Source organism: Protopterus annectens, chromosome 4.part0, assembly GCF_019279795.1.
Source record: "Protopterus annectens isolate FY-2018-M chromosome 4.part0, PAN1.0, whole genome shotgun sequence".
NCBI lineage: Eukaryota > Metazoa > Chordata > Ceratodontiformes > Protopteridae > Protopterus > Protopterus annectens.
The window spans coordinates 1,602,508,350-1,602,535,436 of NC_056733.1; the positions used below are offsets into that span (position 1 = coordinate 1,602,508,350).

A 27,087-nucleotide genomic window follows, 5' to 3' on the forward strand; every position below is an offset into this window, starting at 1 on the left:
ACCTAACCTTCAGTCTCTCAAATTAACCACATGGTTCCTCCAGTCCCCTTGTTGGCCAAAAATCCCAAGCTTTCGCAGACTCATATATCGTCTTCTTCTCAAAAGTAATTTAGTAGGCAAGTCTATTCTAGTAAATGAAAGAGGTTTGTTATGAAGGCAGAGTCTAGAGGTCTGGATCCTGTTTGTGTCTTTCTGGAGTCTTTTGATTTTCTTGCCGAGTTGTTTCAGTCAGATTTTAACTCTTTTATGATTAAAGTGCATTTAGTGGGTATTTCTAAAGGGTAATGTACCTCTGACTCCCTTCAGCATTCCTCAAATTTACATTTTTGCTACATCTTTCAGTGCAGATTCCTGTTCTTTCCTGGGATTTACCCTTGTCTTGCCAGCCCCCATTTGAACCTTTCAACTACCTCAGATTTGAAGCTCTTAACTTGAAAAACTTTATTTTTGGTAGCTCTTACTTCCACAAGGAGGGTTTCACAGTTGCAAGCTCTTGACTCTTCACCTCCTTATTTGATGTTACACAAAGACAGGGTGTCTCTTCATACAAACCCTTCTTTTCTGTCAACGACGACTTCAGAGAATAATCTTAACAGTTCTGTTTGCCTGTCTTTTTTCCCAATTTTTTGAATAAAGGCAAGTACCTTTTACTTTTATTGGATGTTCATAGACAATTTGAATGCTATTTGGACCATACCAAAGCTATTAGAAAATAAAGTCAAGTGTTTGTGTCCTCCTCAAAATCTATGCTGGGCTCACCTTTGTCTAAAGTGACTTTACCCAAGTGGCTTTCGAATTGTATTTTGTTTGCATGCTCTTTGGAAGGTAAGTCCCTTCCACTTAAGTCTAAGGGTCATATGGCAAGAGCCATGACCACTTCTATGACTTTCTTTTGTAGAGTATTAATGGATGAAGTTTGCGTAACTGCTACTTGGTGGAGTCATCACACTTTTGTCTCTCATTACAAACTGGATATCCAGTCTAGATCCAGGGCTTCCTTTGGCTCCAGTGGTTTGCAGAGTATCCTCCTTTAGTTCCTCCAAAGGATTTTTTTCTTGGCTGGGGACTGTGTCCCACAGGTTGAATCCAGAAGGAGCAGACAACATTGGATACAAAAGTTATGTACTCACCATAACAATAGATCCATGTTGTATGTCTCTGGTTTAACCTTCCCACACTCCTCCCTCCACCTTCTTGTTCACCTGACGAGTCTTGCCAACTGAGATGACTTTGGACGTCATTTGTTTCTACTTTCTGGAGCCTTGCATCCTCCTTGATGTTCATAATTTATTTTTGAATATACATTTTTAGAATTATATTTTTTCTCATAATAGTTCTTTCATGGAGCAAACTGGATCTGAGGAGTTGATGGAGGAACAGGGAGTTATTGGGTAAGAAAGGCGGAGCCAAGTGAGCTAAAGAGTTTAGAATTGGCTGGTGTTGGATACAAATTAAACCAGCCGGAGACAGACAACATGGATCTTTTGTTATGATGAGTTCATAACTTTGGTTTTAAATTAATTGAAAACCATTTTTTCTGTGGAGAAATTGTGTTGATTTTACTTTTTGTGGCTGGCCAAATGTTGTAAAATGCTTTTTGTTATGTTTTTATATGATAAAGTGACTTTAGTTTTACTGGCTTTACTGTTTGTTTCACCCTGGGAAAGAGGTGCCGTTTTCGACTTGACCGTGAAACAAACTGTCAGTCCCATGTTCAGTCCGTCCTCCTTCCACAAAAAGAAAAAGTTAAGCAAAAACAGCCTTTTCCACCACAGCAAGCTAGCAATTTGGGAGACTCTGCTGTGGCCATTAGTTGCACTTCAGACCAGACACCTTTTCCCCCAGATCCCTCTGGTGTAGCACCTACAGCCACTATGGACCCAGGGGACATAGGAGAGCCACAGTGTTAGTCCTGGGAGAGGGAACAATGAAGGCTTCCCTGTCTTGTCTTAGTCGGCACAGTAGTGCAGCGGTTGTGTTGTCACCTCACAGCAAGAGATTCTCGGCTGGGGTGCCTTCTGTGTGGAGTCTGCATGTCCTTCCTGCATCTGTGTAGGTTTCCTCTGGGTGCTCCAGTTTCCTCCCACATTACAAAGACATGCCTAGAGCATATGTTCATCGTGTTTCACTGTTGCAGTCATTACTCTTGGGTTATCCTGCTGGCAGGCTACCCGCAGTCGGACAGATTCCAAAGTCTAGGTCCGGCATCGGTTGCTGTCGCCTCTTCCCTGACGTCAGTGCGCCAGGGGTATAAAAGATACAGCCAACGCCATTTTCTTCAGTCTTTCTTGCTGCGCGGTGCCCAAAGCATAAGCAGTTCGCAAGTGCCGGTCGGCCGACTCCTGAGATTTTCAAATCTGAAAAGTGTTTGGACTCAGCATTGCCACAGCCTAGAGACAGTAATTGGACTCATTCCCTGCCTACAACAGGAGTTTCGATGGTGGGCAGAAGCCTGTCACCACAACAAGGGTCTGCCATTCAGTTTACCCACAGCCAGACAGAAACTGACAACGGATGCATCAGATTATGCCTGGGGGGCCCATATGGCAGGAAAATGTATTCAGGGCACATGGCCTACAAACCAGATGCATCTTCACATCAATCAAAAAGAGATGCTAGCTGTTCAAAATGCCCTGACAGCTTTCAAGGACCTGCTTCACCCAGGATAAATACTGATAAAGACAGACAATACTATGGTCATGTGGTACATAAACAAGCAGGGAGGTACTCATTCCTACCCCCTCTGTAGACAAGCAATGACCTTATGGGACACAGCATTGGCTTTTCAAGTTCACCTGCAAGCACAATTCCTGCCAGGAAAAACAAATATGCTGGCAGACGAACTAAGCAGAAACCTCATGGATCCCCACGAATGGAAACTGGATCCGCAAGTATTCAGGATGATAATAAGGAAATGGTGATGCCCAGACATAGATCTATTTGCTTCCCGTCACAACTGTCAATTGCAGAGATTTTGCACAAGGATTTACCACAAGCAAGCATGGAAAGTGGACACCCTATCATTCAGCTGGAAAAAATCTAACAGTATATGCTTTTCCCCCACTACCTCTCCTTCCCAGAGTACTCCTAAAGGTCAGACAAGAGAAGCCAAAAATGATTCTGATTGCACCAGACTGGCCACGCCAACACTGGTACCCAATCCTAAAGAGCTTGTCTCAAGGCCCAGCATGGATATTGCCTCAAACTTCTCACTTACTGACCCAACAAAACAATCAGATCCTGCACAGCCAACTCAGGACCTTAAATCTGGCAACATGGCAGATAATGTAGCCATTCAGAAAACTCCTCTTTCAAAAGCTGTTTTGAATGTTATCTTGGAGGCCAGAAGGCCCAGTACCAGAAAATCTTATGCAAAAAAATGGAAGAGATTCTGTGCTTGGAACCAGGAACAAGGCATTGATACGTTTGTACCAAATATTCCTCAGATTTTACAATACCTGACTGAGATGTTGAACAAAGGCCTTTCTTTTTCATCAGTTAAGATTCATGCCTCTGCCATTTCTGCACATTACAATACGGAACCACCTATCTTTTCTCATCCTTTAATAAGGCAGTACGTCAGAGGGGCCAAAAACATTAGGCCTCCAAGGAGAGCACCAGTTCCGGCCTGGGACCTTAATTATGTTTTGGAAAAACTCACATTGCCTCCTTTCGAGCCAGCATCAACAGCGGATATTAAATTCTTATCCTGGAAAACAGCTCTGCTCCTAGCCATAACCTCTGCAAGGAGAGTCTTGGAGTTACAAGCACTCATGGCTGTGGAACCTTTCATCATTTTTCATCCAGACAGGGTTTCTCTGAGGACAAACCCTACATTTATGCCTAAGGTGGTGTCCAGTGTGGCCCTCAATCAAACCATTCACTTGCCTACCTTTTACCCAAATCCACAGAACAATTGTGAGAAAAGTTTGCATTCTTTGGACATACACAGGCAGTTACGCTTCTACTTGGACAGAACTAAAGTTTTCAGAAAGACTGAGCAACTTTGTGTCATATGCTGCAGGATCTCAAGGAAAGGCTATCTCAAAACAGACTATTTCTAAATGGATAGGCCATTGCATCCGTTTCTGCTATTCTCAACATGGCAAATTGGTGCCTAAGGGCATTAGGCCTCATTCCACCAGAGCAGCAGCCTTCCTCAGAGGAGTACCAACCAAAGAAATCTTAGAGGCTGCAACTTGGAGTTCAGTGCACACCTTTACAAAGCACTACCACTTGCCTCTCTACTCTTAAGTCCATAGCAGGCTTCGCCACTGCAGTTCTGCAGGGCCTCATAGCCTTTCCTAATCCTATTTAGCCCAGCCACCCATCCTCAGCTTTGGGATTCAACCCAAGAGTAATGACTGCAATAGTGAAACACGAACATAGTACAGTTGTGTACCCACCATAAATGTAGATGTTCGAGTGTATTCACTGTTGCAGTCCAGGTTACCCACCCACCATCCCCCTTCTCTTTGCTGGGACTTATCTGCACTTCTCTATCCTATACAACCTTTTTGGTGTATTTGCTTGTAAATGAAGGAAATGTTATTGTTGTGCATGCATTTCTTATTGATATATTCTTTCAGCCTACCTATTTGGGGCACCTGACATCTGGAGCAAGAAAAACTGAAGAAAATGGCGTCGGCTGCATCTTTTATACCACTGGCACACTGACATCAGGGAAGAGGTGACAGCAACCGACGCCGGACCTAGACTTTGGAATCTGGCCAACTGCGGGTAGCCTGCCAGCAGGATAACCCAAGAGTAATGACTGCAACAGTGAATACACTCGAACATCTACATTTATGGTAGGTACACAACTGTACTTTCTCCCCAGGCCTCTGCTGAAAATGGGCTTTGTTCCAAATCGAACTTTCCCGGTAAACAAATATAAATAAATAAATTGTCAGAATGTTGTCCTCATCCCTGGGGAAGCTGCTGCTGCCAATAATAACACTGTTGGCCCCATGTTTCCTATCAAAAAGAAACAGAAAACTAAACATCTATCTTCTACTCCTGAAGTCCTGTTAGACAGGAGTAGTATTTAGTCTGGCTCTTGGTTTAATGCAGGCTATTGATCCTTATAAAGTAGTTTCTGGTAAGAGAGAGAGAAAGAGAGAGATGCCTCTTTTCCTGGAGAGATTCAAGATTCTGAATCTGGACAGGAAGATGACAGGACAGATGCAGGGTTTTCTCCTCATATTTCTGATTCAGATTCCGAAGACAGCTCAAATTCTGAGTCTCCCTATGGGAGGTTCTCTTTCTCTGAGACTGTTTCCAAAATGTACCTTTTTTTTTTTTTTTTCCGCATGGGAGAACACCTGAGTTTTCTCAGTCCCACAGAAAATAATATGAGCTGTTATAGAAGGAATTTCCAGAACACTCATCCATTCTCCAGATGTCCTTCAAGGATGCATCTGCAGTCATAACATATGGGTTGTCCTGCCTCAGGCAGCCCTTCGGTTGGCCGGATTCCAAAGTCTGGGTCTGGCCTCGGCTGATGTCGCACTTTCCCCGACGTCAGAGCGTCTGGGTTATAAAAGCATCAGCCGACGCCATTTTCCTCAGTCTTTCTTGCCGCGCGGTGCCCGAAGCAGAAGCTGTTCGCAAGTGCCGGTCAGTCAGATCCAGTGAATTCAGCTACCGAAGACTTCGAAAAAAGCTAAGTACCCCGTTGGAGACTCTTTCTTGCCTCAGCCGATGTCAGACAAAGTAAATAATTGTTTAACTTGTGGGAAACAAATACCTCATAAGGATTTCCATTCCTACTGCCTTCCTTGCTTAGGCCCAGACCACGACATATCGTCCTGTTTAGCCTGTGCTTCCTTCAACCGACGAACTCTTAGACGTCGGTCGGAGTTTGCAGAGGAATGTTTTGGAGCCGCTTTTGCTTATAAAATGCCGTCGGAGACTCCGACTTCGCATATGGTGAAAAAACGCAAGGAAAAGGACCGACACTCGTGGCCCGCGGTTTCGGCTGAAACCACGGCTAGGCCTACCGCGAGTGTCTCAGTTTCGGCCGAAACCAAGTCTTCGCAGATTCCTTCTTCTGAAACCACACATCCGACCACCGAGGCCCGGGACGCCCCGGCTGAGTCGGCTACAAAACTTCCTACCGAAACCAGTGTTCAGGAAATGTCCGACACCATACCTTTGGACATTTCAACTCCTGCACGTGGGGCAGCTAGGCCCCCTGCTTCCATGTCCATTAAGGCCTTTTCAAGGGCTAAAGCTGCCAAATTATCTAAAGCTTTGCCTACCAAAACTACCTCCCAGAGGCCTTCCTCTAGTTCACAGATCCTCAGCCTTGCTGAGGACCTTATTTCCTTAATTAGGGGTTCACAACCTCACCCAGACAGGGCCTCTCACCCTCCTCCGGACAAAAGGCCCAGGACTGACCCCTCTGACCCACACTCTTCAGATGATTCCACGGATGGGTCTGAGTTGTCAGACCACCAGGAAGGGGCTTACTCGCCTTATGAGGATTCAGATGCTGAGGAATCTATCCCTTCGGCCTCCCCTCCTGAAGAGTTTTCCTTTGGTGAGACTCTACACTCCATGAGAGAGCATTTTCAATGGCAAGGTCAGGATTTCTCTGATTCTAGAAAAAGATTAAGGACCTTTTTGCATTTGCCTCAGCATAGGCCCTTAGCTATATCTCCTGTTCTGAATGTAATTGATGATGTGTACAATGATGTCAGTACAGCCCCTGATACTCTTCCTCCGGCCCCTGCCAAACCTGACAGATACTACAGGGTCCCGGATTCTCATTTCCATCTGTATAAAGCCCACTCTGCAGACCCAGAAACTATTTCTCAGGGCCCTAAAGGGGTTGCGGCCGCTACTGCCAAAAATCCTCTACCCTCTGAAAGAGAGTCTAGAGCTTTAAAGAGATGGGGAAAGAAGGTGTATACTTCTGCAACTCTTTCTGTCAGGGCATTAAATTGTCAATTTCATATGATACAGTACCAAGAGTATTTGTTAGATGAACTGAATAAGAAACTTTCTTCTCCTGAACCCCTAGACCGTAAATCCCTTCAGGATTTGGTACACAATTCACAACAGGTTAGTAATCATTTCTTAAAATGTGGCTATGATGCACTGGAGGCTTCATTTAGATCAGCTATGACTGGGGCAGTTATTCGTAGGCATGCCTGGCTGAAGGAACAATCTTTGCCAGACCATGTTAAAGCTAAACTCCTGGATGCTCCAATGGAGAAACAAAATTTATTTGGCTCCTCTGCTCAGGAGATCTTAAAAAAGGTTGAAGAAAAGGCAAAATCTGTGCAAACAGTTAAAGATTTCCTGCAAGTACAACCACCGAGATTCAGCAGAAACTGGCCTACTAAGAATTGGTCCTGTCCAGACTCGGACAGAGCCCAGAGAGGCAGGAACAGGCGCCCTAGAGGCAGAGGTCAATCGAAGGGCTCCTACAGAGGCCGTCAGTGGCAGCCTGCCAACCAGAGGAGTAGTACAACAACAACAACCACTGCACCAGGACAGGCTCAATGACTTAACTCTGATCCCACCTACCAGGGATCAACTGGAAGCACCCTTGGGCGGAAAGCTGGCTTTATTCTCAAAAAACTGGCATTATATTACAAAGGATACATGGACACTGCAAATAATAGACAAAGGATACAAGTTCCACTTCCACACTTTGCCAAAAAGAAGCGGAATGCCAAACCTTCCACCAAATCAGAGGGCAGAGGCTTTAAGACAGATCAACAATTTACTTCAGATGAAAGCTATAGAAAAGGTACCATGTTCAGAACAAGGCCAAGGATTTTACTCCAGACTATTCCTTGTACCAAGAAAAGAAAATCAATGGAGGCCTATTCTCGACCTGTCCGCACTGAACACTTATCTCATTGTGCCAAAATTCAAGATGCTGACCCTACAGCAACTTCTTCCCATGTTGGGCAAGGAGTCTTGGCTGGTGACTCTAGATCTCAAGGAGGCATACCTGCACGTCCCTATTCGACCAAGTTGCAGAAGACACCTCAGATTTCTTGCAGGATCAGAGCATTATCAATTCTCAGCATTGCCCTTTGGCTTATCTACTACACCCAGAGTATTCACGAAATGCCTGGCATCAGTAATTGCACATTGCAGACTACAAGGAATTCAAATTTACCCATACCTGGACGACTGCCTAATACAAGCGGACAACAAGGGAAATTTGATAAAGGACTTGGCCTATGCCATACACCTGCTACAGACCTTGGGATATAGGCCCTGGGTTACATGGCATCCTGCATAATTCTGATACCGCATGCCAGGCTGCATATGAGGAAATTACAATGGTACCTAAGGAGTGTATGGTCTCAACACAGTCACAGTTTAGAAACCTTGATACCAATCATTCCATGCCTTCAAAAGGAATTCCTTTGGTGGGCTCAGGCCTGCCAGTCCAACAGAGGGTTGCCTTTCAACAAACCAAAAACAAGGCAGACCATCACCACGGACGCCTCAGACCGAGGTTGGGGAGCACACATGGAGGGCAAATGTATCCAAGGCCTATGGCCTCAAGGACAGCTAAGCATGCACATAAACCAAAAGGAAATGCTGGCAGTGAGGCATGCAATCGAGGCCTTCAAACCCTTCCTCCAACAAGGCCACCTGTTAATAAGGACAGACAACACCACGGTCATGTGGTACATAAACAAGCAGGGAGGCACACACTCTTACCCTCTATGCCGGATGGCTATGAATCTGTGGGAACTATGCCTGAATCTCAATATCCAACTACAGTCCTAATTCGTGCCAGGGGAAGAAAATACACTGGTGGACAGCTTAAGCAGAACTACCATGGATGCACACGAATGGATGCTGCACCCAGACATCTTCCAACTCATAGCAAAGACATGGGGAATGCCGGAGATAGATCTGTTCGCCTCCCCACTCAACCATCAACTGAAGACATTCTGCTCAAAGACATACCACCCACAAGCTTGGAGGGTGGACTCTCTCTCTTTCATCTGGAAAGTCCTAACAGTATATGCCTTCCCACCTCTCCCATTGATGTACAAGGTTCTACTGAAGATCAGGGAGGAACAGCCAAGAGTGATACTAATAGCTCCAGACTGGCCAAGGCAACACTGGTATCCATTATTAAGAAGCATGTCTCAGGCAAAATCATGGCCTCTCCCCCTATGGCCTCTTCTTCTGACGCAGAACAATTTCAAGACCCTGCATCCCAACTTGAAAACATTGCAGCTAACTGCCTGGAAAATTCCTTAAATCCCAGTCCAACTGTTTTATCTCAGAGGGTGAAGGACATTATCTTGGAGGCTCGCAGGCCTTCCACAAGGAAGACATACTCAGCTAAATGGAAGAGATTTCTCATTTGGAGCACATCAAAAGGCTCAGATGTCACAGTGGCAAACATAACACATATCCTAGAATACTTAGCAGAATTGTTCCACAATGGCCTGTCCTATTCTTCCATTAAGATTCATGCTTCAGCAATTTCAGCAGAATACAATGTGGATCCACCTATCTTCTCGCACCTTCTCCTCAGACAATTTCTGAGAGGGATCAAAAATATTAAACCTCCAAGAAGACCCCCTCTACCTGCTTGGGATCTCAACTTTGTGCTGGAGAAACTGACACTTCCTCCTTTTGAACCAGCAGCATCGGCGGATCTACAGTTTCTGTCTTGGAAAACTGCATTCCTTCTGGCAATCACTTCAGCAAGAAGAGTATCTGAGTTACAAGCATTAATGGCAGTGCAGCCATTTCTTATTTTCCACCAGGACAGAGTTTCACTAAGAACCAATCTTACTTTTATGCCAAAGGTGGTATCTAGGGTATCCTTGAACCAAGCTATTCATTTGCCTACGTTCTTCCCTAATCCACAGAATAGAGGGGAAAAACTTTTGCACACCCTGGATATACACAGACAACTACGCTACTACTTGGACAGAACAAAAACTAGCAGAAAAACTGACCAACTTTTTGTAGCATATGCTACTGGGGTGCAAGGAAGAGCAATTTCCAAACAGACATTTTTAAAATGGATAGGAAATTGCATTCGATTTTGCTACTCCTTTCATGGAAAGACAGTTCCTGAAAACATCAGGCCTCATTCCACAAGGGCCACGGCCACCACTACAGCCTTCCTACGAGGGGTGGCTACCAAGGACATTTTAGAAGCTGCTACTTGGAGCTCCATGCATACATTTGCCAAGCATTACAATCTACCTTTATACTCCAGATCCAGAGCAGGTTTTGCTACTGCAGTCCTGCAGGGGATCTTAACTACACCATCCTTTTCTTAGTACCTCCTCCCCCAGATTGGCTATGGTATTCTACCCATATGTTATGACTGCAGATGCATCCTTGAAGGACATAGTACAGTTTTGTATCTACCATAAATGTAGATGTCCGATAGGTATGCATCTGCAGTCAGGATTACCCTCCCTCCTTCCCCTCTGTGGTATTCCTAGGGTACTTACCCCTCTTTTAGCTAGCTGGGGGAATCTATTATGGTGTATTTGTTTGTTTATACATGCATATAATTTTGCAAATGTTTGGAACTTTTCAGCATTTATCCAAATTTAGCCTTCCTAGAGGGCACCTGGCATCTGGGGCAAGAAAAACTGACGAAAATGGCGTCGGCTGATGCTTTTATACCCCAGACGCTCTGACGTCGGGGAAAGTGCGACATCAGCCGAGGCCAGACCCAGACTTTGGAATCCGGCCGACCGAAGGGCTGCCTGAGGCAGGACAACCCATATGTTATGACTGCAGATGCATACCTATCGGACATCTACATTTATGGTAGGTACAAAACTGTACTTTCTCTCATCTTTGGAGGATGTTTACTGTCTGCAATTTTCCTGATAGTCCGCCAGCTGACCCTAAAAAGACAGGGTATATAAAATTCCTTAATCTTTTTAAGTTTTTATATACTCTTTCCACACCTGAAGCAGAAGCTGTGGCTTTAATTAATCCTTCTGCTGCTAAGCATGTAGTTAATCCCAATCCTACTGTTTCTGATAAGGATGGGAAGATAATTATGTGGGGAGTGTATGCTTCTGTAACTTTAATTTTCAGAATTTTGAATTGTCATGCTCATGTAGATAGTGATTCTGACTAATTGTGAAAGTATGAGGAGTATTTTGTCTGCAGTTTCTTTGTGAGGAGAATCTGCTTTAAATAATTTGCTTCTGTTGTACAAGTTGGTGTGTGTTTGGCTCATTTACTACTACTTCCAGGGCTATGGCCACCGCTACTGTTTTAAGGAAGCTTGCCTGGCTGCATTTTCAGGACCTCCTGATTATGTTCAAAATCAGATTTCAAATTCTTCTTTGGATAGAGATTTTGTTCTTGTTCTGCTGCAGAGGCGATCAGAAAGTGTGATGAAAGGGATCAGCTGATACAGGGAGTTTCTCAAGATTTTTCAGCCTTCCTTTTCGAAATGTTCTAAGGGATTCTGAAACCCTTTATCCAAAAAACAGTCTCAACAAAATGCAGGTAAACAGACATTTAAAAAGAAATGTCAAGGAGGTTCCAAAAAGAATTCTGATACCTCTCCAAACCAAGCACAATCCAAAAAATCAGAATGACTTTTTAAGAGACCTGCCATAACAGCCCAATTTCCCTTCTAGAAAGTCTGAATCTGTACTTTTCTCATTGGCAACTGACAGATTCAGACAAATAGGTTCTGAAGATTATTCATCAAGCTTACAGATTGTAGTGGGAGGAAATTCCTCCTTTACAAGGGGTAATTCCTCATCTGCCAGACCAGAGTCTTTTGTTTCCATCTGTCCATCACATACTGTGACAGTATGTGATCGAATCAGTTTCTCCGTCACAGCCGTGGAGAAGTTTTTATTCAGGGATGTTTTTAGTGCCAAAGGAAGAAAATGCTTGGAGAAGAGTTCTGGAGCTTTGTTTTCTAAACATGTTTATGGTAGTGTCCAAATTCAAAATGATGTCTCTTCATAACCTGTTACCTTTTTTCCCTCATTTAAGTTTCCTAGGAACACTAGATTTGAAATATGGTTATCATTACATCCTTAATCATCCAGACTTTGGAATTTCTTAAGGTTTTGTGTGCCTGGATCACATCATCAGTTCTCTCCCTTGCACTTTGGACTGTCTACTGCACCAAGAGTGTTCACAAAGTGTATAGCTCCAGTTACAGCTCATTAGAGTCTACAGGATATCCACATTTTTCTATATTTAGACAACTTGCTTATGTTTGCAGAGTCTTTTTCAAAGTGTCCGAAATCTCTCATTTGGCTGACAGATCTCTTACACAAGCTGGAATTCCAAGAGAACATTTGAAAGTCTTTTCCAACTCCTTTACACAGTATTGTGTTCTTGGAGTGCCAGCTAGATACCTCATTTCAAAAAGCTTTTCTTCCACAGGAAGAAAATAGATCTTTAGATCTGTTTCTAGGATGTTGGGTATATGGCATCTGTGATTCTTATGATATCCCTGACAAGTCTCCACATGAGAAAGGTACAGTGGTATCTGAAGGCTGTTGAGTCTCTGCACCAACATCCTTTGTCTTTTCAAATCACAGTACTTTAGATTGTCAGAAGAGAAATCACTAGTTGGAGACAACAAATATCTTTAAATCCACGTCTTCCCTTCTCCCTCCACTGTTTCAAAACAGTCCGTCACCACAGATGCCTCAGCCGTTGCTTGGGTAGCAGTATCAGGAGTGATGAAGGTGTAAATTGTGTAGGACATCAAGGACAGGTACATGCACATAAATACAAAAGAGATGCTTGCACTGATCAAGGCATTAAAAGTTCTGAGTCATCTTTGATCTTCAGGACCTCTTCAAGTTATTGTAGACAATGCCACAGTCAAGTGGCACATCAAGAAGCAAGGGAGAACCAAGTTTTTCCCCCTTTGCAGACTAGGCATGTTAGGTTGGGATATAGCTTCACAGCACACACTCCTTCTACAGGCATCCTGCAGCATTTTGTTAGAGCAAAATTGGTTGGCAGACAAGCTGAGCAGGACAAGGACAGACCCTGGCTAAGGAAAACTAGATCATGGGGTTTTACAGAAGGTATATTTTATGGTGAGTCAACACTATTTTGTTTTCCACCGAGGCAGGGTTTCTTTGAGAACTAATATCTGAGTTTACCTTTAATTCAAACTATCCATCTCCCCGTTTTCTTTCCTGAAACTTGGAATAAGGGAGAAAGGATACACCCATACCTTGGATGCCCACATACAACTTTGCTACTCTCTTGACAGAACTAAATATTTCAGATCTTTGGATCATTGGTTCATTTTTGTAAAGTTAAGAAGAAGGGAGCAGCCTTTGTCAAAACAAACTTATTTCCAAATAGTTGTATTAAGCTATTACCTTCTGTTAGATTCACCACAACAAATCTATACCAGACAGGGTCAGGGCCTACTCTATGGGACCTTAGCTTGCAACTTGGTCCTATGTACACACTTTTACAAAGTACTATGAGTGATTCCTTCTCTGGGTCTAGATTAGGTTTTACTTTGACCATTCACTAGGGGCTCCTGGATTCTTTTCCTTCCATTTCCCAGATTTAGTAAGCTAGGCTAATCTACCCATATAGTTAAGGCTACTGCAGTACTGATTAATATGATGAACATAGTGGAATTCTGTAAGTATACTTGCGTAACAGTTGATGGGCGGCCACGGTGGTGCAGCGGCTAGCGTTGCCGCCTCACAACTAGAGGTTCTCTGGTTAGATCCTCGGCTGGGGTGCCTTCTGTGTGAAGTCTACATGTCCTCCCTGTGGTCGCATGGGTTTCCTCCAGGTGCTCTGGTTTCCTCCCACATCCCAAAGACATGCAGTAGGTGGATTGGACACTCTAAATTGGCCCTAAGTGTGAGTGTGCGTGTGTGTACCTTCTGTGGAAGGTTGGGCACCAGGCTGGCAACTCGACACTGTAAAACTCCACTGCCACTCATGAGCGGACAGAAGATCCACTGTGGTGACCTCTAACCGGGAAAAGCTGAAAGAAGAAGACTTGCGTAACAGTTGATGTGTAAGTGATCACTGCTGCAGAACTCACTCTCCCCCTCCACCCCTTTTGTTTTCTGGTGTGGACATTTAATTTTTTGCTATTCCTAGCATTGTCCTTTCAGGGCTCAGCCTGATTCCCTCTGTTGGCATGAAAGCCCTGTCTTATAGAAGTATAGGCTTCGTGTGTACTATCTTTTTGTTTGTCTGCTCTCCTCCATTTTTCCCAAGACGACATCATCTTCTTTCGGCTGTTCCCATTAGGGGTTGCCACAGCGGATCATCTGTTTCCATTTCTTCCTGTCCCCTGCATTTTGCTCTGTCACACCAGCCAACTGCATGTCCTCTCTCACCACATCCGTAAACCTTATCTTAGGGCTTCCTCTTTTCCTTTTACCTGGTAGCTTCATCCTTAACATCTTTTTCCCAATATACTCAGCATTCCTCCTCAGCACATGTCCAAACCAACATAATCTTGCCTCTTTGGCTTTGTCTACAAAACTTCCAACCTGGGCTGACCCTCTAATATACTTATTCCTAATCCTGTCCACCCTCGTCACACCCAGTGCAAATTTTAACATCTTTAACTCTGCACATCCAGCTATAACTCCTGCCTTTTTGTCAATGCCACTGTCTCCAACCTATATAACATAGCTGGTCTCACTACCCTCTTGTAGAAATTTCCTTTCACTCTTACTGGTACTAGTCTGTCACAAATCACTCCTGACACTCTTTTCCACTCACTCCATCCTGCCTGTACTCTGTTCTTCTCCTCTGTTCCACACTCACCATTACTCTGAACTATTGATCCCAAGTATTTAAACTCATCCACCTTCGCCACCTCTACTCCTTGCATCCTCACCATTCCTCTATCCTGCCTGTCATTCACACACATATATTCTGTCTTAGTCCTGCTGACCTTCATTCCTCTTCTCTCTAGAGAATATCTCCCTCTCCAGGGTCGTCTCCACCTGTTCCCTACTCTCACTACAGATCACAATATCATCTGCAAACATCATAGTCCAGGGGGACTCCTGTCTGATCTCATCTGTCAACCTGTCCATCGCCATTGCAAATAAGAAAGACATGGGAAATTCATTTCCTGACTTTTGCCTGACGTCATTTGATTGACAGCTTGTAAGGCCCCTTTTAGGATTTTAGTACATGCACACTGAGTGGATGCATGCATCTTGTTTTGACACAGACTAACTTTGTGCCTCTTTGTTACTCGGTGATCCCATGAGTATGGGAGAAGGAGACTCAGAAATATTTTAAAATTTAGTGATTTTTTTTTCTTTTATTTAGCTCCTGTCTTTCTGTGATTTGAACTAGTTGTTATGCAAATTGTTTTCTTGGTTTTACCATTGCTAGTTGCTTTTGAAGTCATACTGCTTTTAAATGTTGAATTACCAAGTTAGCTGTTAACTTCACTGTTGCACAGCTTTGCTAAAGCTTAACTACACAGCTGATTATAAGTAATTTATAACACATTTTTCTTTGTTTAGCTGGATTTTTGTAACTGTCACATTTTCATCTGGTTTACATTTTACAACCTTTTATTATCATTTGTTTTTAAAAGAAAATGATTAAAGTTGGAATTACCAAGTGTAAGATAACTTTATTGCTACTGAGTTTTGTTAAAGTTCAGCTGTTCCATAAATTATACGTTGTTTTATTTTTTGTGTATTTTCCTGAAAATAACTTAATACTGTGAAGTGAAAATATGGAAATTATCTGTACTGGAAAATATTGATACACTGAAAATGTATGCTTTGGAAGATTTGATTACTTGTAAATTCCTTGTTTAGTGAAAAATATGTTTCTGCATTAAAACTGAGTAGGGACAATATAATCCCATCTACACTAACTGCACTAAACTGGAAGAGTTGAGTAATATAATACAAGGGAAGATGTTAGGAGATGGTGTTTTTATGTGCACTTTGAGTATCATCATGTTCGGATTCACAGAATTGTTGAAGAATGAATTCACTGCGTAGCATAGTCGTGAATGTTGCAATAGATATCGGGATTAGTATAGATCAGAGTGTAAAGTGTGCGTGTTATATCTTTAAGAAGCATGCGAGGCTGTGAGTGCACGTATAAATTCCAGACACGTGCAATCCCTAGTGCCATTTTGTAGAAGCAGCCAGAGAGTGAGCATGGATGATCACAGTTGTTAGTTTGTATATAAGTTACTTAAGTTATAATCAGTAAGTCTCTATAGTGATGTTTGTATAAAATAAAGCTGCTTGAACAGAACTCACGAAGACTCATTTATTTGTGTCCTAACACGAACGCGACATGGTGTCAGAACTGGGATGGAAAACTGAAGAATATTCAGAGCCATGAGATGCAAAGACAACAGTGAAGGTAAAACCAAGAGAAGAGTACAAACATAACTAGAAAGAATCAAAGGTAATGAGAAATAACAAATTATTTACTCAATGCGAAAGATGAAAAAAGGGGCATTACAAGGCCACAAACTGCATTATCAGGCAAGTGGAAATTACAAAAAAGTTTTAAGAACATGTTTAAGATAAAATTAGTTGATGAAACAATTAACAGTAGAGCAAATAAGTGTTTTTAAAGCAACGTTGGGCATGTTTAGAGTAAAACGAGAACAAGAAAAGTACAATGGGCATGAAAAGGGCTTAAAAAAGCAAAATGGATGTAATAAGATAAGAAAAGGGCACATTAAGCAAAAAAATAAAGCAAGGTGACTGCATGTGTTTTGGGCAAAGTGCTGTGTTTCAGCATAACTACGACTTCGTATTGTATCAAGGGCATAATTAAAGTTATTTGAAGTATTTCAGAATGTGTAAAAGTGCTTACAGTGTAGTTTGTGCTTATTACTGTGCATGTATTTTGAAGTTCATTGTGTGCAAAGTGCAACTATTTTGTGCAATCCAGTGAAAGTATAACTATTTCGAGAAAAGTTCTTGTGCTGGGTGCGTCTTTTCACAGAGTGCTACCATTGCAGAGTGCTTCTTGTACTGTAAAGAGTTGTCTAGCAAGGTACCGCCATTCTGTAGACATTTCTGTGAGCTGTATGCAGTCATTCGCAAAGTACAATTACTTCAAAATTTATTGAGTTTTGGGCAACATATGTTCGATTTATTCCCATGGTGCAGTTGTTTGATATGTTTCTTACATTCATAAGAGGTTTTCTTGCAAAAGACTACATTACAAGAGTATTACAGTGCTTGTGAATTACTCAGCCGCATCGTAAAGTTCTTAAATGTTTCTTAAAGCGATGACTTTACCAAGTGATGGTGCATGACTTTAGCATTTCTGCCTTTACCAATACAATTCTGAAAGTAATAACAAGTGATGGTGTATTTAACAATTCTGCTTTTATCGATAAAATTACAAAAGCATCCAAAAGCCCAAAAAGTTTATTTTGCAAAGTTCAGCAAAGCATCGAAAAGCGCAAGAGGTTTATTTCGCAAAGTTCAGTTATTCGAAAGTACTGTGAGTTAATTTATTCACATAATTCCAATAAACCCAACGAAAGTATAAGTTCAGAGCACGAAGGCATTGGACAAGTACTGTTTATGCCAGAAACTTATGAATATGTGAATGTGTATTTATTCATGCTTAATCGAAAAACCATTCACTGGTATGTGTTATTATGGCAGGCAGATTTTGAAAACCCCTCCCAATTATGTTTGATCAGAATATTGCAGTGAACTGGAGAATATTTGAGCAAGCATACATTTTCATACAAGCAGCTTATGTAGACAGAGATGCACACACCAGGGCATTCATTTTGCTAAATTTAGCAGGGTCTTAGGCCATAGAAAGAGAGCGTTCATTTGTGTATGCACCAGCAGTGTATGAAGGAGAAGGTGCGGACCGCCATATTGTTGTGCAAGCTGAGTCAAGGGAAGACCCCGAGTGTTTGAAGCACAAGTTTATAGAAATGTGCAACACCTAGTGAAATATTACATTAGAGAGGCATTTGTATTATACAAGAGATCGGAAACCAGGAGAAACATTTGCAACTTGTATCACTGACTTGAGAAACAGCTAAAACATGTGGATTTGGTGATCTAAAAGAAGAGCTGATAAAGGACAGGCTTGTATGCGGTATTAATAGTGCTGATGTGCGAAAGATTTTACTTTGTGACAGTGATTTAATGTTAAATAAAGCAATAGAGATTTGTCAGATCCATGAGGTGACAGAAAAACATACAAGTATGCTTGCAAGTGACAAGAGCATGGTTTCAATTGGCTCCAGAGCAAACATAGATAGTATGCAACACATGGCAGCTACAGGATTTCCAAAGAAGCCACAAGGTTTTCTAGAACATTCCAGGAAAAGTGCAAACTCCACCACCAGCTCAGTGCAATGCAAACATGAATCAGCAACGCCCAAATCTAGGTTTATTAACTGTTGCAATTGTGGTGTGAATCATGAGTCTAAAAGAGAAATGCTTAGCATTTGGTCAGCAATGTCACAAGTGTAAAAAAATGGAACCATTTCCAAAAGTTTTGCAAATCAAGTAAGCCTCACACAGTTGTAAAGAAAGGTCGCACAAAGAAGCAAGTTGATCAAGTAGAGCCAAAACAGTCAGCTTTCTATGTAGATGGTGCATCAGGGCTTAGAGAAAGAGCTGATGCAGTAAACTTACTGACAAGAAGTGAAGTGTTTTGTACAGTCTGGATCAATGAAAAATCCACAGACCTCAAAGTAGACACTGGGTCGAAGTGTAATGTTATATCAGCAGACACATTTGCAAGAGTGAGAACTAGCAAACAACTCAGTGTAACCAGCAGATGGAGTTGAAGAAATTCAAACCGAAAGTTCAGTGATGCTTTCATGTTATCTGGCTGAGAACTGTTACAACTTGTTGTTCTACGTATTCCAATGACAAATGCAATCTTTATTGGGTCTCAAAGATAGTTTAGAACAGATCTGCTTTCTTGCTAAAGAAGTTCATCATGTGAGTGCAGTTCTGAGTTCCAGTTTCTCCGAAGCCATTTTCTCACAGTATGCTGATGTTTTCGATGACAAATTGGGCAAACCTCCAGTTGTGTATTATATGAATTTAGACCTAGAGGTCACTCCAGTAGTCAGACCAGCAAGAAGAGTTTCCAATAGCTATGCAAGATGAAATTAAAGCCCAGTTGGATAAAATGGTGCAGCAAGGTGTGATTTGTCCAGTCACAGAAACAACTGAATTGGTGTCGTCCATGGTAGCCGCTCACAAAAAAGGCTCAAATGAAATCAGAATATGTATTGATCCAAGAGATTTGAACAAAGGATTAAAGAGACCATATCATCCAATGTGCACAGTTGAAGTTGCAGCTGTAATACCGAATGCCACTGTTTTGGATGCAGAAAGTTCATTTTGGCAAGTATTGTTTGATCGCAAATCCTAATTTTTAACTGATTTTGGTACTCTGTTTGGCAGATACAGATTTCTAAGGATGCCATTTGGAGTAAATTCTGTGAGTGAAGTTTTTCAGCGTGCAGTGGAGCAAATTTTTCAGGTTATCCTTATGCCATAATAGTAGATGATCTATTGGTTGGAGGCAATGGTGAAGGAGAGCATGACAGAAACCTCAAGAAAGTTCTAGACAGAGCACGAGGTGAATTTTAAGCTCAATCCCCTGAAGTGCAAATTCAGACTTCCAAAAGTTATGCAAGTAGGTCATTTGTTTACAAGTAAAGGCTTGACACCTGACCTGACGAAGCAAGCAGATATTCTAAAGATGTCATCGCCAGACAATGTACAAGGTTTACAGCTTTTTCTGGGCATGGTCAACTATTTAGGCAAATTTATACCAGATTTCAATAAGTTAGAAACACATTTAAGCTACCATAAATGTTGCATGGTCATAGTTAGAACATCATCAGAAGGCATTTGAAGATCTTAAGCAGAAAATTGCCACCCCACCTATGTTATGATACTGTGATGTGAACAGACCAGTTATTCTTTCCTATGATGCTTCAAAATTTGGCCTAGGCACAGTTATACTTGAGGCCAGACCAGCAGCCTATGCATGTAGAACACTAACTCAAACTGAGATGCAGTATGCTGAAATTGAGAAAGAGCTTTTGGCTGTAGTATTTTCATGTTCCAAGTTACATGATTATATTTTTGGTCAAGGTATTCAGATTGAAATTGATCATCAACCTCTAGTTACTATTTTAAAGAAGCCTATGCATTCTGCTGCAGCAAGATTACAAAGAATGATGCTCAAACTGCAAAAGTACAATTTCAAAATGGTCTACACTAAAGGAAAGTTGCTCTATCTGGCTGATACCTTATCCAGATCGACCAGAAGTACAACAGAACAGCTTGATGCAGAGACTTCTGACTTTGATGTGATGTCAGTGCGTAATTTTTCCGCCATTAGACTTGATGAGTTAAGAGAGCACACTCTGATTGATCGTTTCACAGAAGCTCACTCACTACATTAATGTTGGATGGCTGTCAAAGCAATCTAGTGTATCACCTGAGGTACAAGCGTATTTTCCTTACAGAGATGAATTGTTGAGGGAAGACAGCTTTATTTTCAAAGGTCCTAAAATTGTTGTTCCTGCTTCCTTACAACAAGAATATATTCAGATTTTGCATCGTGGTCACCCAGGTTCCACATCCACTAAGAGCAGAGCAAGAGAATTAGTATTTTGACCTTCATTGTCCAAAGACATTGATAGAGTTCTTTCTTCTTCTTCAGTATGCAATAGTACTAGACCGCATTTGCAAAAAGAACCACTTTAGCTAAGTCCAGTTCCTCAACTACCTTGGTCTACTGTAGCAACTGATATCTTTGAATGGAACCATCAACGCTACTTGGTTTTGGTAGACTCTTATTCGAACTTTCTTGAGATCTACTACCAAACTTAACCTCAACCACTGTTATTACTAAGTTGAAATGTCATTTCTCAGTTCATGGTAGTCCACAAACTTTTTTCTGACAATGTTACTCAATTCACTAGCCAGTTGTTTCAGAAATTTGCAAAAGAATGGGACTTTGTACATGTCACTAGTAGTTCTGAATATCCTCAGTCCAATGATCTAGCTGAACATGCAGTACAGAGTGCAAAGCAGTTACTTGAAAAGTTAATGCATGACAATACTGATGTATTCTTAAATTTGCTTAATCTCAGAAATATACCCCATGATGATATTCTTGGTTTACCTGCTCAAGGACAACTTTCCAGGCAAACTAGAACTACGCTACCTATTTCCTCATGTTTGTTGCAGCCTTAACCTAAGAACAATAAAACCATCAAGGATCAATTGTTTAAGAAGTGTAATATTCAGAAATCTAGTTACGACAGATCGAGCAAATTACTTCGTCTGTTGAGGGAAGGAAAGACTGTACGAATCCATATGACAAAAGGTTTTGATCGAATAGGACAGATTAAAGGCATCCGTGCTGAGCGAAGATCCTATTTGGTAGATTCCGAGTGTGTGGAATATAGGAGGAATCGCAGACATAGTCTTCCTGTAACAAAATCATCAGTTTTGTATCCTGAAGTTGTTCAGTCTAGGGAAACGAGAGAGACATAGAGAACTGAATAACAAAACAAATCAAGATGAGACCATTTGGGGAAGCAAAAACTTTCCAGTTGCTAAATCTTGAATTAGCAAATCCTTTCTGGATAATACTATAGAAAATTTAACTAGGGATTCAACTGAGGTGCTAGTATTAACAGACTCAATGTTTAAACCATCCCAAAGGAAATTGAATGGGATGGGTAAACATAGGGTCACAGTGTCTTACTTATTAGGTCTCAAAATAATGGAAATTCATAGGCTGCTAAATAAATTTCTGAAAGGGGCTTGTAGCTGTAGACATTTCCTTCAAGTATACTCCTCTCAACTATGCAAAAAATTCTTTATTGGAAGTAGTGGAAACAATAATGATTATTTTTGCATAAAGGCTTTCCAGTTGCATACCTGGTTAAGACAGCTTTATTATAGCAATTTGTAAGAGAGCTTGATTAATTATGAAAAAATAAAGGGTTTGATATCAGAGATAGATTGGCAGGAAAATACTGTTGTTGGCTGTGACTCCGGTTCTAACAGATAATTCAGTGAATTAATTATTTGGAGAACACTGATTCAGTGGTTAAATTTGGTACTACTGAAAGGAGACTTCCCTATTGGAATCATAAACTTGTTAAGTTGTATAAAAAGTATATATATATATATATATATATATATATATATATATATATATATATATATTCAGCAGTTTAAAAACAATCAACAGTAAAATCCAACCTTTAATAAGGTCTGTAAACTTTTTAAAACAACTTGGGTTATCAGAATGATGTAATTTGAAATAAATTAACAAGTAGCACACAGAAGACTGAATGCTGTAATTAAATCAAAAGGTGATTCAACAAAGTATCAGTTTAAGGGTGTGCACACCTATGCAACCAGCTTATTGTACATTTTCTATATTTTATATTTTATGGTTTATTGTGGTCTCATTTTTTTATATCACAAAAACCTGGCATTTTAATAGGGGTGTGTAAACGTTTTATATCCACTCTGTTATCCACTAGGTTGAGAAATGTTCATGCTGAGTATGCCATTCTGCTGTCTGTCAGAATCTTTCTGTTTAATCACCACCTTACCCCTTCCTGAAGAAGGGAAATAGTTGCAAAATTCTTAAGAAAAATCTGTTATATGGGGAATGTTCCACTGATCGTTTATTTGTTTACTTTTTATATATCCCCACTCCACAGAACCTTAAGTTCTTCCTTCACTTCTCCCCTCACTCATCTCTGTATCCCACAGATGTTCCTTTCTGCGTACTAAAAATGTAACCCTTCAACAGGTAGGCCATTTGATTCCTTGAGGAGCTGATTTCTACAGTAACTCTCTACTGGGCCTGGGGAGTGATGGTTCAGTGGAGAGCAGCAAGGGTGAACCCTGGGAGCAGTCATTCTTGCAGTAGCTGATTTTTTACTCTTGCTTTGGGAGTGACTAGTGCAGTGATATGACTGCTGGTTTGTGTTAACCTGAGGTAACCAGCAAGGCTTCTGGTCTCCAGCTGAAGTCACACAGGTGTGGACTTTCCCCACACCTTCCCCCAGGATAGAAGTTGTTGATCATGTCCTTCCCTCTCCTAGTCATCCCTACCAGCACCCCTTCACTGTCAGGCAAGTGTCTTACTACTACAGAGTCAGTTATTGGACAGTGGGCAAATTCTGCATTCGTTAATCACAGCTATATGAATTCAAGTTATAAAGCAAGATGTACTTGATGTACATTTGTCCTTTCACCCCTTCCAAGGATTTATTCTTCCAGTGTTGACATTCTTCTTGTGTCGTCTTGGCCAGTTTAAAAATGAAGCTTTGTATAGTGTATTAAAACAACTGCTTCCCATCAGGTATAACAAACTAATTTAGTACAGCAGGAGAAAGGTGGTTTCCAACTTAAAAGTCGTTTGTGACAGCAACTTAAAGTACTATGATTATACCTTTTGTCCTCCTAATTATTTTATTACTGAGTTGGGTTGTAGTGCACTTAGTTATGAATAGGCAGTTTGTATTGTTTGCAGTGCCACAATTTACATTTGATTTTTAACACCGCAGTTTGATGCTAAACACATTGTCACATGACTTCTGAGCTGAGAATTTCTAAAGTAAAATATTGTTACCTACACATCCAGGTGGTTGATTATTCAGTAACTTTGACAGACTCTGTGAGTGTATCCTTAAAGCTGGCCTAGCCAGAAGAATGCAGTCAAGAGTACTATCATTGGAGGTTGAGCAGGCACAGAGGGCATAGTGGTAACAAGAAGAGCTTTCAAATTTTGCACTACTGATATGTTTAGAAATGAAATCCCTATCTTTCTTACTAGCCCAGTACATAGGTGAGCTTCCTAGTTTAAACACATTGTGTTTCCAAGTCGAGCTGTTGATATCATCCATGTATTAAAGAATGTTAAAAAAAAATGATGTGTGAGCCAGGAAGGTAATCTGAAAATATCCCAGAGAGTTGGCTGCAAAGATTGGTGCCCAGCCATTTGTGCTAGAGTCTACAATACTGTCTCAGTGCTGCAGTCTCTCTAAATGAAATTGGAGGTGGGAGGATAGAGATTAGGATGATACAAATATCAGTGACTGGTTGACTTTTTGTGGTTTTGACTGGTATCTTGCTTTTTACCTAGCCTCAATGCTTTACGTAAGTAAGCATCACATACACCTACTGAAAAGAAACGGAAATGAAAAGAGTTTAAAGGGATGTAATGAAAGCAAAACAAAACACTGAAATAAGGGCATGTTATCTGGTGTTTCACCAAGGCAGAATTGATGTGTGTCAGCAATGAATCACTTCTTACTCGTATACATGGAGAAAGTCAATGACATTTACACCTGGAGAAACAAAAATACTAGTTCACTGTTTGTATCCTGTAACCACCATCACTAACAATAGAATGTAAACTCCTCAAAAAGATTTCTGCATACTTACCCAACTGAGAGCCCTTACATGACTGGATGGCATATAGCACCGCTCTCCTTCCTTTTCCTTAGAAGATCTAGTTTGAATGATTTGAGTATATGTCTTCAGCTTAACATTTACCCATGTGTTAATTGTGACTTATTTGGCAGTTGATAGTAGAGTCTGTGTGTGTGTGTGTGTGTGTGTGTGTGTGTGTGTGCGTGCGTGCGTGCGTGCGTGCGTGTGTGTGTGTGTTTTAACCAGTCAATGACAAACTCAGTGCCACTGATAAACTTCCACCTTCCCTACCTTAGCACACGCAGACAGCCAATTTCTTGGGAAAGTCATTATCCACTGTCAAGTGGTCTAAGATATACTTTCATATCTGTTTTTAACCTTGCATTTCAGATCCTTGTTTTGGATGGAGACCTACTACGTAAGGAACCAGCACTTGTGATGGAAAAAGTTCAGAAATTTCTTGGTGTGAGAAATGTAATCAACTACCAAAAGATACTGGCGTAAGTGTTATGTTTATTTTAATGAAAATGCATATTTTCTTTAAAACGTTTCTTTGGCAGTAGAGACAAATATAGTGCAGTTACCTGCAGCTCTAAATAGTTATTGACTGTAGACAATAGCTGACAATTAATCTGTTTGTAACATATTGCGTATTGGCTGTATTCCATTGAGTATAATATTGACAAAACTACAAGGAGCTGCTTGTCATTTGGTATTGTTCCCTTCCAGAAAGCCATCTGAATTTGTATCTCACGGAGGCTAGATGCTGCTCAACTGTATCTGCGTTGTTTATGGACTACCCTTGTATCATAGGTTCATAGGTTGATACTAGGCTATCTGCCCTAGGGTATTTATAAGAGTAGCCAGAGTGTGTTTGGCTTTCGCCACCCTTTTAAATTAGTTGACTGTGCCTCTGTATAGTAGGTCACAGAAGATAGCCCTTTTGAGGTTAGTTTACTGTGCCTCTGTCTGGTAGGGACACAGAAGAGATCCCAGGGGTAAACCTACGATCTCCCATCCACTCGTCAAGATTTCTCATGAAGAGGGTCATTGAGGGACTCTGCCTAACATGGATTGGGATTTTGTTCCAGAGGGAGGGGAGCCTCTGGGATATGAATCTGTCCCTCCAGCATGTCCTATTTATTTCTGTGCTGAGGTTTAAGTCCCTGGAGCGTGTAGCTCTAAGGGATTTGGATTTCCTGAGGTGGAGCATGTCCATTAATTCTGGGTTGGACATGGCTTTATACGTCAGGCACAGATCGCATCTGAGTAGGCAGTAAGCAGCTGAGTAGAGCTGGAGTTTTAGACTAACTGCGTAGGGCATCTGTTTGAGTCCCTTGATCCTCTTGGTGAGGTACTTTTGGGGTCTTTCCAGTTGCTGCAGGTGTCGGGTAAGGTACATCCCAAATGGGGCATTGTATTCAATTATGGGCCTGATGAGTAGAGGGGCACAATGACCTCTCTTGATCTAGATGTGAACCCTTTCGTGATAAGGTGGGCTATATAGAAGGTCTTTCTAACCACTTTGGCAACGTGATTGTCAAAGGAGAGATTGCTGTCTACTTGGGTCCCCAAATCCCTAATTACTTCTTCCGTACTTAATGGATTACCACCTATGTGGTAATTTGTGGGCACTTTGTTTTTCCCAAAGGGGATGACTATGCACTTTTTGGCATTTAGCTTTAGGCCATGGCTCTGGCACCAGTTATCCGTCTCTATGAGACCCTTTTGGAGGATGCTTGTGTCAGTCGGCGAGTCGATTATGGCACCCAGTTTGCAGTCATCTGTGAACTTGGTCAGCCATAGTCCTCCCATGTTAGCCTGTACCTCAGAGAAATATGTACCGAACAAGAGAGGTCCCAGGACTGAGCCTTGTGGGATGCCACTTGTAACTGGTTTAGAGTCTGACATGGCACCTGCAATTCTGACCATGTGGGTTCTATCCCTGAGCCAGTTTGCAACCCATCTTGTGACATAGGGGTTGATATTTAAGCTGGTGAGCTTATTTATGATGCCCGAGTGGGGTATTGTGTCGATGGCTTTTGCAAGGTCCAGGTAGGCTGTGTGGACTACCTTCCCTTCATCTATGGCCTTGGTGACTGTTTCAAAGACGTTGACCAGGTTCAAGAGGCAAGATCTGCCCTTAACAAAGCCGAATTGTGTAGGATCCAGTGTTTGGATGTTCCCAATGTCTTTGTTTTTGAGTTTCACGATGATACGCTCCATAGCTTTGCAGACCAGGCTAGTCAGGCTTATAGGGCGATAGTTTCTGGGGTCCGTTGTGGCACCACCTTTGTGGAGTGGGACCACTCTTGCTGTACGCCATTCCTTGGGTACATATCCTGTAGTAAGGCTGAGATTGAACAGTGACTTTATGTGAGGGTTCAGTTCTTCTTGGAGATCGTGTAAGACGCAGCTCGGGACACTGTCTGGTCCCACTGATGCTGTGTTTTTGCTTTGGAGAGGGCGGCTCTCACCTGTGCATCTGTGATGTCAGGGAGGCTACACTCTGTTGGGATAGACATTTGATCTTTTGGGGGGGGGGGGAGAAGTTTGCACTGAACTTGTCTGCCAGGATGTTGGCAATATCTGTGGGTTCAGTGTATTTTTTGTCATTTTGAACTAACTCAGAGCATATCTGGGAGTTGCCACCCAGGTTCTTGACATAACT

The 27,087-nt window shown here is 41.7% G+C and overlaps 1 protein-coding gene across 1 annotated transcript in view; it reads left to right on the forward strand.

Moving 5' to 3' along the window:
* The window catches only part of NDST1 (N-deacetylase and N-sulfotransferase 1), a 1,661,305-nt gene that overhangs the window by 1,408,540 nt on the left and 225,678 nt on the right, over positions 1-27,087 (forward strand). Inside the window, exon 20 of the mRNA XM_044069371.1 lies at positions 24,807-24,916. Within this exon, the coding sequence (XP_043925306.1) occupies positions 24,807-24,916 (110 nt within the window). The remainder of the gene's footprint in view (positions 1-24,806; positions 24,917-27,087) is intronic.